Genomic DNA, 14,823 nt, shown 5'->3' on the forward strand with positions numbered 1-14,823 from the left:
GCAACTTTCAGCTGCAGCTATTTCTGACACAGATGTGCAAATGCACACAAACATACACACACAGCTTGTCTAGTCCCTTTAGAGAAAAAAGTACTGCCAATAGAATAGGACTCTCTAGAGCAGATAAACATCATGAACCTATTGGCACCATGCTGCCTAATGCCAGGCGTGGGCTAGTAGAGGGGTGTAAAGCCCCTACCAGCTGCCCCTGCCAACTACATGTGTTCTCTGGAAGGCTGGATGCTGCTCCATCCAATACTTTTGGGATGAGTTGGGAAGTTTGGGATGAGGTGGGATGGTGCTCGTCCAACATTCTGACCTCAGTACCGCTCTTGTTAGAGGCAGTTACTCCAACAAAAGCAGGATAAAGCCTTTTTTTAATGCAAAGTGGTTGCTAGGTGGTTACTGTGGTGTTGCTAGGTGGTTGCTATGGAATTGATTAGTGGTTAATGGTCATGGATGAAACGTGGGCTAGGTTGGCTTCAGGTGGGTATGGGCTAAATCCATGGGACTTCCCAAATGGGCCCTATCTCACATGGGTCAGATCTAGGCCCCATTGGCAGTGTACGGCCCAGATGTGGCTCATGTTTAACACCCCCCCCCCCCCTCCTAATCTGACCCTGGTGGGCATTCGTATGTGTTGCTTTGTAGTTGTTGTGGTATCCCAGGCGGTTCCAATGGGGTGGCTTAAAGGTTGCTATAATGTTGTTTAATAATTGCTAGATGGATAAAGGGTTGCTGTGATGTTGCTAGGCAGTTGCTGTGGTATCCCAGGTGGTTGCTAAGGTGTAGTACCAATATATAAATCTGCACAGCAATGTGGTGTACTGACACACACACACACACACACACACACACACACACAAGTGATTGCACTCCTCCAGGATCAGCTAGGCTGATGTTCAGGATGTATCTGAAGCAGAAAATCATCCTGCCTTCATTTCTGACTTTTTCTAGTTAAACTGAAAGCTATTTGGCCTCAAGGCATTTTTAAAAGTCTGGGAGCTCCACCTTAACGTTCTGAGATAATTAAGGCAAAGCCTTGACAGTTTCTCTCTCTCGTTTTGAGAGCTGTGTAGGACAGCATCAATCTGTGGTATAACGCTGATTAGCCCGGATGATCTCTGCTCCTATCCGTCATTCTCTCTTCATCTCTTTCTCTGCCTCGTTTTTTTTCCCTCCCTCTTACACAATAGGAGTGTAGCGTGAAAAGCAGTGGCGCTCTCTGGGCCTGGATGCAGATTTGAACTGGAAGTGGGATCGGCTTGCGTGTGCTTTTAAAAGGATTGGTTCATTTGGTCAAATAAGTGACATTGTGAGCTACAGACGCAGTGCATTTCAGAACTATGGGGTGATTGTGGAGATAATAAGCCTGTCCTTAGGTGTGGTTAGCTGGACGGAGAACTGGCTGTCAGAGACAAGGGCCTGGCAGGTAACAGGAACACTCAAGCAAGCAGAGATTGTGGCCTGTAACCTCACACTGTCTTCAGTGTCATGGCTTAGGTGGAAAAGGTGGACAGGTTGCAGAGGAACATTGCCTGATAAACAACATAGACAGACAGATAGATAGATAGATAGATAGACAGACAGACAGACAGATAGATAGATAGATAGATAGATAGATAGACAGACAGACAGACAGACAGATAGATAGATAGATAGATAGATAGATAGATAGATAGACAGACAGACAGATAGATGGATAGATAGATAGATAGATAGATAGATAGATAGATAGACAGAAAGACTGATTGATTGATAAAAGATTGATAGACAGACTGACAATCAGACAGAGAGACAGACAGATAGATACATAGATAGACAGACAGACAGACTTAGAGACAGACAGATAGATAGATGGATCGATAGACTGAAAGACCGATAGGCAGAGAGACAGACAGATAGTTAGATAGATAGACAGACAGAAAGGTAAATAGACAGACAGACAGATAGATAGATAGACAGATAGACAGACAGAAAGGTAAATAGTCAGACAGACAGATAGTCAGACAGACAGATATATAGACAGACAGATAGATAGACAGACAGTCAGACTTTGAGATAGATAGATAGATAGATAGACAGACAGAGAGACAGATAGATAGACAGATAGATAGGTAGACAGACAGACAGACAGATTTCGACACTAATGTCTGGACTGATGGAGCACACCTGGGGTAAGCAGAGCATTCTGGGAAGGTCTGACAGTAATGTATGAGAACAGTTTGTAAAGACGAGGTCCTGCCTCAGCCCGAAAGATCAAAGAGCAAGCATTACGACCTGGTCCGCTTTTATGTTCTCTGACTTTAATAAATCGATATGACTTTATGGCATCACTGGTCTGACACATTCATTTGTCTGTCCATCTACCTGTCCCCCGGCTCTCCTCTCCCTCCTCCCCCTCTCTCTCTCAGTGCTGCTGCATTTTTAAACAGGTCCATCTGCATTCCTTTAACCACCCGTCCCGCCGCAAGGGTAATCACCGAGCCCACTGAATTAATGGAAGCAGAGGTGCGGGCGAGCTGGAGAGGTCACAATCACAAGGGCAAGGAATGGCCAAAGCTCTCGAACCTGCTGTTGTTAAATAAGCCTGTTTAGCTCAGAAAGCTGCAAGTTGGGTCTTGACTAAACACACTATACGGGCAAAAGTATTGGGACACCTGCTTATTCAGTGTTCCTTCTGAAATTAGGGCTGAAAATAAGAGCTGATTGTGCTTTTGTTAGAGTAACCTTCTCTACTAGATTCTACTAGGAGGAGCATTGCTGTGAGGATTTGATTGCATTCAGCGACAAGATCATGATTGATCTATTTTTGATTATTCTATCAAGAAACCTTCTGAAAATACGCAGGCCAAACTCTTTGGACAAAAGTATTGGGACACCTGCTCATTGTTTCTTTTGAATCAAAGGTTGATCCTGCTTTTGTTGGAGGAACTTTTATTGGGAAGAAGGCTTTCTACTTACATTACTGTGAGGATTTGATTGCACACAGCAACGAGAGGGTTGTTTTTGAACGTTAGGTCATTAGGATGTTGGACTTCACCATTACCGCAACCTATTTAGCTCACAGCTGACATTAAGCATGGAGCTAATTGGTTCATGATGTTTATCTGCACCTATTCTATTGGCCGTGCTTCTCTACAGGGACTAGACAAGCTGTGTGTGTGGGTGTGTGTGCATTTGCACGTATGTGTCAGAATTGGGTGCAGCTTGAAGTAGCTAAATGCGTTCGTTCGTTAAAAAGGATGTCCGCAAACTTTTGGAAATTTAGTGTACTACATAAACTGTAGCTGTTCTCGCTGAGGTTGTGCTTGCAAGGTTTGAAATCCTGGATGATGGATGATGGATGAGGCCTTTATGTTAGCCGTTAGGCGAAGAATCACAGAAGACTGGGCAAAGATGCTGAGCGCTGTACTATACTGCCACCGTTAGGCCGACTGAGGTCACTTCATTTGTCTAAGCGGTGCTGGGTGGGGGCATGGCACTCTCCATCAGATTTGGTGTTTCTGCATCTCCTCTGATGACTTTTGTGTTCAGCAGAAAGCCGCAGGCCGAGCCGAGCGGCGGTTAGCTGTTCACTCTTCCTCTCCGCTTCCTAAGAGATGATGAGCTGTTCCGCTTGCTGTTCCTGTTCAAGAGGGTTAGCTCAGGCCAAGTGTTGAGTGGCTGGTCTCGACATACTTGACAACTTATCCACCCACACCCCCCACTATTCACCAGCCCTCCCTCCCACTCACACACACTCTTACAGACAACACCAGCAGCAGGGCTCCTCCTGGCAGAGGGCGCATGAGCTCCAATGACCAGTGCAGGCCGGCCTCCCGTCGTGCTGGCTCTCTATTCTGGCAGGACTATAGAGGAGAGGCTGGCTCTCTGCACTCAGAGCCTGGACATGCTGTAACTGTCTGCTCTTCTCATTGACCAGCAAAATATCCTTCACATTTTCCCCCACATGCCTCCCATCCTTCAAAATGTCCATCAGATTGATTAGGGATGTTAAAGTCATTGATTACAATTGATCATTATGAGAACATAGCGTATTATATATATAATGCTTAATATAATATAATATAATATAATGTATATTTTGAGCCTGATGGAAAAAAGAAAAACATTTATACGCATTTTAGTTGTTTTTTAAAGGTTTATTAGTTTATTTTTTCCAGCAAAAATTTAACAATCAATGAAATGTTATGCATGTTTTTTTTGGTCACTTTATTGAGTTTATCTATAAATAAGGTTTTATTTCCATTTTGCAAATGTTAGTTTACAATTTTTATCAAGACAAAGCACTTAAAAAGATTTACAGCATAAAAGATATGTTCATCCTTCAAAAGAAACAAAACATTTTCTTATTAATTAACTTTTTAATTAATTAATATTATCCTTTTAATTCAGGAATGAAAGCCATATTCACACACACACAAAAATAAAACGTAACGGGGTGGTAAATGTCATCCTAAAATGAGTGCAGTTCTGAATGTGGTCATGTTCCTGACCCGTCACGCACGTCAATTAATTTTCAATATAATTTTATTTGTTTTAAAAGTGTCAAATATGAATAAAACACAGATTTTCTGAAGTATTTTGCGTGACGGGGTGGTCGAGTTGAGCTTGGACTGTATAAAAAAAAAAAGCAGCAAATAAAGAATAGAAAAAAGATCAGCATCAGAACGTGCTGCTCCAGTGGCTCAAATGAAGTCACGTACACTTCGTGAGGTCATTTAAAGCAACAGTAAGAGAGAAAGGGAGGAGACAGGGTGGAGACGGGATGGAGACGGGGTGGAGACGGGGTGGAGGTGGGTGCGACGTTTGTTTGAGGGCTTGAGGGCGTGGTCATTCGCCCCTAAATGTAGTTATGTAGTGTCTCCACTCAGTGTGACGGGGTGGTAAGTCAAACCAAGTGACACACAAAGATAATGACATTTTTTTAATAACAAAAATGATTTATTATGTGAACAGAAATACGTTTATAATCTTAAAAATAATTAATAAAAGTTGAATAATAATAAAGGTTTTGGTGATATTTTAGAGTGTCATATGAATGTCATGTTGGTGAAAACAGAAATGTGAAAAATTATTACAAATGAAAAATTATTAAAAATACTATGTTGCACTTAATTCAGTTATTCTTTCTCATATTTCATGAAACAGGAACACTTACATTTTGTTTACTTGAATTCATTAAGTAAATAAATTCTTATTTACAGTGACAGCCTCACAACTCAATTAATCACTTCAAACTTTGGAAACACTTTTTTGTGCTTAATCCATCAAACAATAACAGGTATATGACTGTAACCTCATGCACATGTATTATAATGTAATAATCATGTAATAATCCATCCTTTATGTTCTTCAGTAGGACTGCTGGACCATGTCTGACCCTGCTGCAGACAGTCTGGTTTCGGCGGTCGGCCTCGCAGGCGTTGAGGAAATGTATGACACATAGTGTACCAACAGCTGTGCGTGCTGCATTAAGTGTGTGTGTGTGTGTGTGTGTGTGTGTGTGTGTGTGTCTGTAGCTGGCAGGAACACCACAAACGAGGAGCTGGAAAGCATGCTGGAAAGTGACAACCCAGCTATCTTCACTTCGGGGGTGAGTAGAAACTCACACACACACACACACTTGATATTATGCTGTGGCCCGATATGGGGTTACATATATACACAATATGTGTCCAAATGTTTGTGGACACCCCTTCTGATGAAAGCATTCAGCTACTTAAAATTGCACCCATTGCTGATGCAGATGTGCAAATGCACACAAACACACACACACACACAAACACAGCTTGTCTAGTCCCTGTAGAGAGAGAAGTACTGCCAATAGAATAGGACTCCCTGGAGCAGATCATCAACATCATGAACTTATTGGTGCCATGACGAATGCCAGGCGTGGGCTAGTAGAGGGGTATAAAGCCCCCCCCCCAGCATTGAGCTGTGGAGTAGTGGAAGAACTGTGTTCTCTGGTCCTCACTAACGCTCTTGTCGCTGAGTGCAATCAGATCCTCACAGCAAAGAATGAGCAAATGTCCCAATACTTTGTCCATGTAGTGTATTTTGACCAGGCGTCACCAATTAGCCATATGATTAACACCACCTGCTTAATACCAAGTATGTTCCACTTGTACAGTATGTATAAACACACACAACTGTATACACACACACACACCTTCACTTTGAGGGTGAGTTGAACACCACTGTACTTCACACATCCGCATCTGCGCACATGTGCAGGTTTATTTGGGGTGTTTTGAGTGTGAGCGTCTCCCACCTGCTCCTCTGTTCACACACAGCCGAGGGTCTGCAGTTGTGTAACCCAGCAGTACGGTGGTGTCCTCATCTCACCCCTGTGTGTGTTTGTGTGTGTGTGTGTGTTTGTGTGTGTGTGTGTGCATGAGTGCCCGAGAGTAAAAGAGATATATTCGGCCTCTTCGCCCATCCCCTGTTGTCAGTCGCAGGCTTGCAGGGAGCCATTGATATTCCAGACAGGGCGCCCGCCTCTCCTCCAGCAGAATGAACAAATCCTGATAGCATCCAAAAGTCATCCCCATCTCAGCTGCGGGCCGTCTTAACGGGGGGATTGCAGAGGTCAGAGGGCAAGAAGTTTGGTGGTAATTGGCAAGAACAGAGGAGACCTGCTGATGTGTGTGTGCGCGCATTATCTATCTGTCTGTCTGGCTATCTCTCTATCTATAAAATAAATGGACAAAAGTATTGGGACACCTGCTCATTCATTCTTCGTTTCTTCTGAAATCAATTAAAAGGGTATTAAAAGAGTTGATCCTGCTTTTGTTGGAGTAAATGTCTCTACTGTCCAGGGAGGAAGGCTTTCTACTAGATTTTGGAGGAACATTGCTGTGAGGATTTGATTGCATTCAGCAACAAGCGCGTTAGTGAGGCCAGGTTGTTTGATGATGTTCACCAACTCCACAACTCATCCCAGAAGTACTGGATGGAGCTCCTCCACCATCATTCCAGAGAACACAGTTCTTCCACAGCTCAATGCTGGGGGGCTTTATACCCCTCTACTAGCCCACGCCTGGCATCAGGCAGCATGATGTGTATCTGCTCCAAAGAGTCCTAATCTTTCGGCAATACTTCTTTCTTTACAGGGACTAAACTAGAAGTTACATGTCTGCTTTTGCACATCAGTGTCAGCAATGGGTGCAACTCAAAGTAACTGAATGTATTTGTTACAATGGGTGTCCACAAATATTTGGACACATGGTGTGCTTATGTAGGGGCTTCTGAGTGATACAGGCTTCTAAGCATGTAATAGGTAGCGATAGCATCATCCTGATTGGTTGGTAGGTGGGAATTTGAAATGAGCACATTTGGGATTTTAAAACATATATTATAAAAAAATATATAATATTTAATTATAATCAAATTGAGTTTTTATGATACATGAATATTTATACTCCCTTAATCTCTCTGCTCCGCCCCCTCTCCACAGATCATCATGGACTCCAACATCACCCAGCAGGCCATGAATGAGATAGAGACCCGGCACAACGAGATCATTAAGCTGGAGAACAGCATCCGCGAGCTGCACGACATGTTCATGGACATGGCCATGCTGGTGGAGAGCCAGGTGAGAACCCCCACCTCCTCAGGACTGTCCCCATTCTCCTTTCACCCTCACTGGGCCTGGTCCTCACCCCAATGGGACCTGGAGCTGTGACCGTTTGGCTCTGGGTCTCTGCCTCTCGGACACTGTTTCCACTCACAGATGGCCACTCGGTAGGACAGGGATTTGTCACACCACTACCCCTATTGCCATGGCAGCACACACTCATGTATACACACACACACACACACACACACACTCACACACAGAACAGTCTATTTTTAATAACACAAAGTTTAAAACAGACAGACGCCTTTCAGTATGCAAATGAAGCAATATTGTGATTAATGAAGCTTATATAATTGCACTGTTGCTTTGAAACACTTAGTCTGGTCATGTCACGTTTTCTTTTTTAATAAATCATTATTTTATTAAATAGCTTGTTTTGACCCAGTAATGTTTAATGAATTTAATTAAATTAATTTTAATTAAATTATTTTGTTTATGTTTTTTGTTGTTGAAATTTATGACATGACCGGAAAATCCCTTACTGGACGGCCCTTATCGTTCTGTGCTAAACTCTTTGCAGCTAAGTATCAAACATTAATACTATTTTTATACTACTATTATTAGCACTACTTATTTACGACCATTATTTTGACAGGGAAAGTGTTCTTAATAATGAAAGCTCTAAATAATATTATATACATTATATTATAATAATATTATATATTATAGTAATTTTAATAAATCCAATTATATATTAGAATATATCCAAACAAGCATTAATACAGTAACACAGTGTGTGATATGACCTCAAATCAATTTCATGATTAATTAAACCTAATTTACCTTAAACCTAAGGATTTTGTAAGTTGCTCGGTTGGCCAAGAGTTTGGGTTCTCCTTGATTCTTTAATTAATTGCGCTAATGACCCACTCCATTCTTTGTAATTTGATGGTTTAGGCTTGAAAGGGTTAAAAATAGCACAGATGAATGATTACAGTGATCATTATCTGAGGCGCACTCCTATTCGTCCCTTTAGTAAGAGACAGGAAGCACTGAATATGTTCGTGGCTGATTTCAGCTCATTTGCACCATCACCAATATATATAAACGTATACGCCGTTGCCACCCAGTGGACATATTGTGAACTGCATAAATGGAAAGAAAAAAAAGTTTAACTTGTAGTTAATTGTTCAGTGGTCGCTGGTTCGAATCCCGGTCATGTGGCTAGCCATCGGCAGCCGGAGCCCCGTGAGAGCACAATTGGCCTTGCTCTCTCCAGGGTGGGTGGATGGCAAGAAAGTGTGTGTGTGTTAGTTTCAGTGGTAGGTATTCTCCTGGTGTGGGAGGCTCTATTAACACAAATCAATTTGATTGAGTAATTAATTGCACTAACGACCCCCTCCATTCTCTGTTCTCTGTGGGAATGAGATCTGAGCTTTTGCGTTTGGCTTGCACTTTTCCCCTGTCTGTCGTCCTTGCCTCTTTTGTCTGCTCTTTCTCTCCCTCTCTCTCTCTCTCTCTCTCTCTCTCTCTCTCTCTCTCTCTTAGGCCTTTAGCAGTGTGCCATGAATTTGGGCTCCATACTAACCTCTTGAGGTAATTTGCTTGTCAGTCCTCACTTTTACGTTTCATCTAAAAGTTACTAAAGCTGCTCGATTTAAAGTCATCGCTAGTCATCGGGTCCCAAGAGAGCACAACTGGCCTTGCTCTCTCCAGGGTGGGATGTTCTCCCCACATCACTCCAGTGCAGTGCTGACTGGCACTGGCTAGCCGGGTACACAGCGCTACACATGTTGGAGGAGCCGTGTGTCAGTCTTCACCCTCCCAGTGTCGGGAGCATTACATGTGATTGGGGGAGAATATCCAAATTAGGGAGAAATGGGTTAAAATATAAATGTATAAAAATTTAAATATTAAATAATTAAATAAATAAAAAAATTAAATATTGTATATTTATTTATTTATTTATATATTGTATTTGTAATTGGATGTATGTATTGATTGGGGAGAATATCCAAATTAGGGAGAATTATTTTTTATTATTTATTTATTAATTATTATTATTAATAATATTAATAAAAATAATTACATTACATTATATTCAGTTATAACGTTATTGTATTATATATCAGTCCACAAATTATCTGTATCTGGATTATCAAATTATCTTTTTCACAGAAACCAATAGATTCCTTTGGTCATCAGTATTGGCCAATATTTCTGGCTAGCCTAGACAGAATATTAATATGTGGAAATATTTTTGAACTGCATAAATAAAATTAAAAAATATATAGTCTAATCTAACCTGACATAATATAATATAATGGCCTAAAAATATAATAAATCAATACCCAAATGATCTAAGAAATTTCCGCAGAAACCATTAAATTCCTTAGGACAGTATGGATCAATATTTTTGGCCAATTTTAGGACAGTACAGTATATTAATAAGTCCCTGACATAATATAAAACTTATTGTCAGACTGGGAAAAGCCTTTATAATTTAGGTAGCAGGAATATAGTTGACTGTGTTAATTGGGTCACTGAGAGTAAGAGAGCTGTCTTTCCCTTCTCGTCCTGCAGGGGGAGCTCATAAACAACATAGAATCCAATGTGCGAAATGCACAGGACTATGTGGAGAAGGCCAAAGAAGACACCAAAGCAGCCATTAAAGTGAAAAAAACCAGCAAGGTGGTGAGTAGCGGCTTGACCCGTCCACGGCTGCCCACTAAACTCCTCTTTCTTTCTCTCCTTCCTTTCCTCTCCACGTCTCCCTCTTCCCCCGCACTCTCCTCCTCCTCCTCCCCACTCTTTCTTTCCTTGTCCCTCCTTCCTCCCTCCCTCCCTCCCTCCCTCGCTGTCTCGGACGTGCACTGGTCAGGGAGAGATGATTGACCGTATAGAGTATAACGTGGAGCACGCGGTGGACTACGTGGAGAGGGCCGTGTCGGACACTAAGAAGGCAGTAAAGTACCAGAGCAAAGCGCGGAGGGTGAGTCGGGGAGGCACGGGACCGGCCTGCATGACGTCCACCTGTCCCGTTGTCGCTCTGTCCTAGCTGTCTGTCCTGTGTCGTGCCCTGGTGCTTTGCTTCTGCTTGTGCTGGATCTCTCGGTGAGACACAAAGGAGTGAGGTAAAAAGGGCCGGAGCGCGGCTTTGGGAAATATAGTTCCAGCGGCTGATGTGTGGACTGCTGCCTCTCCCATTCACTCACTGAGGCCCATTAAACTCGCCCACTGCTATTCACTAACTCCACATCCCGAGAGAAAGGCCATCGGACCAACTGAATGGAATACATACCTGATGTTTTATTATGGAAGAGTGTAAGACTATGTTCATGCTTTAAGCAAGTTACCAAAAATTCATGTTTTCATTTTATTTAAAGCAACGATATGCAACAATTTTAACTTTATACAGCAGCTCCAGGATCATGCTGATGCTCCAATGACTGTAACTGTAAAAAATTACTGTCATTTCGACTCTGGGTTGGAACACTGCTACTGCACAATGGAGCTGCATGAGACCATCAGAATTTACCTCTCCAGAATTTAGATTTTATACTAATATGACTTGGGTTAGGCAGCATTACGCTCAGGTCTGGTCTGGTTACGCTCAGGTCTACGCTAGGTCTGGAGAGCGTTGTCCTGCTCGCTTCACCAGAGCTCCATAATAGCAGCACTCTATAGCTCTCTTCTCCCTATTCCAGTCTGTGGAGCATCAGCACTGGAAGCAGCTATTTTAAGGTAAAATTCTACATATTGCTGCTTTAATTATATTACCTGCGTTTCCCAGGTCTTGAATGTTGCAGAGGTGCTGACGTAAACCTCAAAAGGGTCTCATATCCCATATTCCGCCACAGCGTGCAGTCTAGCCTTCCGTGGAACTAGCTGTGAGCCAGTCATAACAAAATCAAGCGCTAATTTAATGACCTGTCTTTTCTTTGAGGACATTTATCATCTACTCCATTTATGATTGTACTGGTTACTTTAATGTTCTGTCAGTCGGTCCCACCCTCATTTTTAAAGGTACCCCTCTCTCTCTCTTTTTCCTTGTTACTTCCACAGAAGTTGATTGCGTTAAGTGTCTGTGTGGGAATCTGTCTGCTCATCCTCATCATCTCACTGGCCATTGGGCTCAGCTAGCAGGGGATCCCCGAAATGTTGGATTTGGGTTCCTCGTCCTCGTGCTAGAAGAACATTTGAGTGTTTTTCTGTGATTAAAAATGTGGCAGTTCAGTTATTTATCATATTTACTTTAATTATTTTGAGAAATTATCATTTATTAAGTACACTTCAGTGCACTGTAGCATAGTAAAGGTTAGCACGGCCTAGCTACCGTGGCATTACCACAGCCCAGCAACCTGGCTCTTCCAACATCGCTACCGCACACCACAGTGTTAGCACAGCCCAGACCGCGTTACCCTCTGAACTGCAGGGTTTCTGAAAACTGTGAGCGTTCTGACGGGTCCGTACCATCCAGTGGTTCCCAACCCTGGCCTTGGAGGACCCTGTGCCCATCACATTTTATTGATTACCCTGTTCCCGACTCACCTGATCCAGCTAATCTGCTCATTAAGAAGCTACATGTAGTGTAGTTGAGCAGAAAACCACTAAAATGTGCAGGACCAGCGTTGGGAGTCATCAGTTTCTGACCACAGAACCACTCTTGGCCCTTAGCGGTGGACCACTAATATGGATAAAAGCCCATTAATACTGTTGTGCTCGATACAATCACACCACAGGGCCTCAGTCTCAGCAAAAGTGTGCTAAGAACGGTCCACCACGACCCTGTGGCCAAAAAACCATGGACCATGGGTGATGAATAAGGTAGAAGGTGAGTAAGCAGCAACAGATATACAGCGTAGCTACTGTAGCTGTACATCTACTGGATATAGTGGAGCTCAAACAGTGATCAAGATAAATTCAATAAAGTTTCCAATAAAGTGGACGCAGTACCTAAACCAAACGAATTCAACTTGGGATTTGACCGTTTGCCACTCTCTGAACCAGCCTGTGGATCGTTCCACCTACCTCACTCTTTTCTGGTTGTTGTTTTTTTGTTGTTGTGTTCTAGCTAACAGTGTGTGGCCTAATTTGCATGCATGCACTTCAGGTTGTGGCATGTCTTATGACTGTCTTCTGTGAAGATACTGTTTATCTCTATTTGTGAGACATTGTTGAAGGGACCCATAAAATGGAAAACTGACTCTTTGGAAAAGTGTTTCCTCCACAAGGAACTGCCTGCCTGATGTTTTGGAGATGTTCCGACTAGCCATCGTCTAGCCATCACAGTTTCGGTTCTCAGGGCGTCGGTCCTTCAGCTCGTACTGGGCTGATAATTGCTGGTCTGCTTTCACACAGAAGGTTCAGCCTAGGTTCAGCCATTTATCGCTGTTCGTTATGTACACTCAAGAGCAGCGAAGAGCATTTCACAGGGCAGGAACACCTGAAAACAAGAGCTGTTCTCATAGTAGGAGGTTTTTAGCCATGCAGGCCAAAAGTTGAAGCAGTCATGTGACAAAATGAACCAATCAGGCACCTTCACACGCAACACTGGGAACAGCCACCAGACCTCACCAGAGTCCACCTGAAGCGAACCCCAGACCACCGATTTCAGGAGGGCCAGGGTTCAGTGCTCTGCACTGTTGAAAGTATAAGATCCTTGAGAAACTTTTGGAGGTTGCCACTTGGCCCTCGGTGGTGGACCACTAACATGGATAAAAGCCCATTAACACTGTTGTGCCAGATATAAACACACCACAGAGCCACATACATTGCTATGACAGTGCCTCAGTCTCAAAGAAAGTGTGCTGAGAACGGTCCACCACGACCCTGTGGCCAAAACAACATGGACCATGGGTGATGAATAAGGCAGAGGGTGAGTAAGCAGCAACAGATAGCTTCCAGACCTGCAGCAGAGACCTCACCAGAGTCCACCGATTTCAGGAGGGCCAGGGGTCAGTGCTCAAGATCCTTGAGGAACTTTTGGAGGGTTGAAACTGTGGGGGAAGCTCATTAAAGTGCTTTGAGGAACCTTTAAGGAACCTTTTTCTTCTAAAAACCTTTTCTTGAAGGTTCCTCCACAGTTTCAAAGTGAAGAACCTCCAAAAGTGCCCCAAGATTTTTCAACTTTTGACAGTGTGGACAACACCCGTGCATGAAAACAGCTTTCACGCTTCACCAAATGTACCGAACCTGCGGAGCAAGCAGGCCTGGGTCCAGAAGAAACCTCCAGTGTGAAAACACCCTCGGATTCTTACGCTGAGAACTGACTTGATCACCTGCTGTCTAACGTATCCATGTAGATAAAGACAAACCTTGTTTTTCACATCACATGGCAGTGGTTTTAATGTTATGGCTGATCAGCATATCTCCATGTAGGATTTGGGCCCTTTAAACACTCCAGGATTCTGACGTCCCCATGTAGTGAATTCAGTTGCAACTGCTTGTGTAACTTGTGTGCTGTTTGCATGAGGCTGCTTTGACATACACTATATGTCCAATTGTTTGTGGACACCCCTTCCAATGCATGCATTCAACTACTTTAAGGTAAACCCATTGCTGACACACAGCTCGTCTACGTCTAAGTACTGCCAGTAGAATGCCTGATAAAACCAGGCTAGTAGAGGGGTATAAAGCCACCCCAGCATTGATCTGTGGAGCAGTGGGAGGAATGCTGGATGGTGCTCCGTCATCTGGGGAGTTCGGGATGAGGTGGGGTGGGGTTAATTAGTTGATGAATGCAATCAAATCCTCACAGCAATGCGCAGTACTCCGAAGTCTAGTAAAAAAGCCTTCTTCCCTGGACAGTAGAGACAGTTACTCCAACAAAAGCAAGAGAAACTCTTTTTAATGGCCTTTATTTCAGAAAAAAACAATCAATAAGCAGGTGTCCAAATACTTTTGCCCATATAGTGTATTATGTCAATCAGTGCTTGTTTAATGAACATGCATATCACTGTGTGATTCGTGGTGGGGTTTTGTGGGTCTTTATCTGTACTAGAGATATTTGGGCTTGCTAGAGTGTTAATGACTATGATGAAGGCTCGTTTACTTCGTTAATTATCAGTGTTGTATCCAAACCAATTCAAATTTCAGATTCTTCATAAAAGTTAATACCAGTAATAACCAGTCTTTGCGAGTCATGTGTATTTATTATGTGAAATGCCGTCATTTTGGAGGTATCGGTCCTTGCCAGTCACGTGTATCCATTCAATCCCAGGTCATTCTGCTTGCCA

The 14,823-nt window shown here is 43.0% G+C and overlaps 1 protein-coding gene across 3 annotated transcripts in view; it reads left to right on the top strand.

Moving 5' to 3' along the window:
- stx1a (syntaxin 1A (brain)) overlaps nucleotides 1-14,823 on the top strand; it is an 80,351-nt gene that overhangs the window by 64,636 nt on the left and 892 nt on the right. Inside the window, exons 7-10 of one of the 3 annotated variants that reach the window (XM_072669327.1) lie at nucleotides 5,526-5,599; nucleotides 7,463-7,600; nucleotides 10,169-10,279; nucleotides 11,651-14,717. In XM_072669327.1, the coding sequence (XP_072525428.1) occupies nucleotides 5,526-5,599; nucleotides 7,463-7,600; nucleotides 10,169-10,279; nucleotides 11,651-11,728 (401 nt within the window). In that variant the 3' untranslated portion in view covers nucleotides 11,729-14,717. Of the gene's footprint in view, nucleotides 1-5,525; nucleotides 5,600-7,462; nucleotides 7,601-8,165; nucleotides 8,564-10,168; nucleotides 10,280-10,466; nucleotides 10,578-11,650; nucleotides 14,718-14,823 lie in introns of those variants that run through there. The other 2 variants (XM_072669326.1, XM_072669328.1) reach the window with 2 other exon arrangements.

This window comes from Salminus brasiliensis, chromosome 23, assembly GCF_030463535.1.
Source record: "Salminus brasiliensis chromosome 23, fSalBra1.hap2, whole genome shotgun sequence".
Classification (NCBI taxonomy): Eukaryota; Metazoa; Chordata; class Actinopteri; order Characiformes; family Bryconidae; genus Salminus; species Salminus brasiliensis.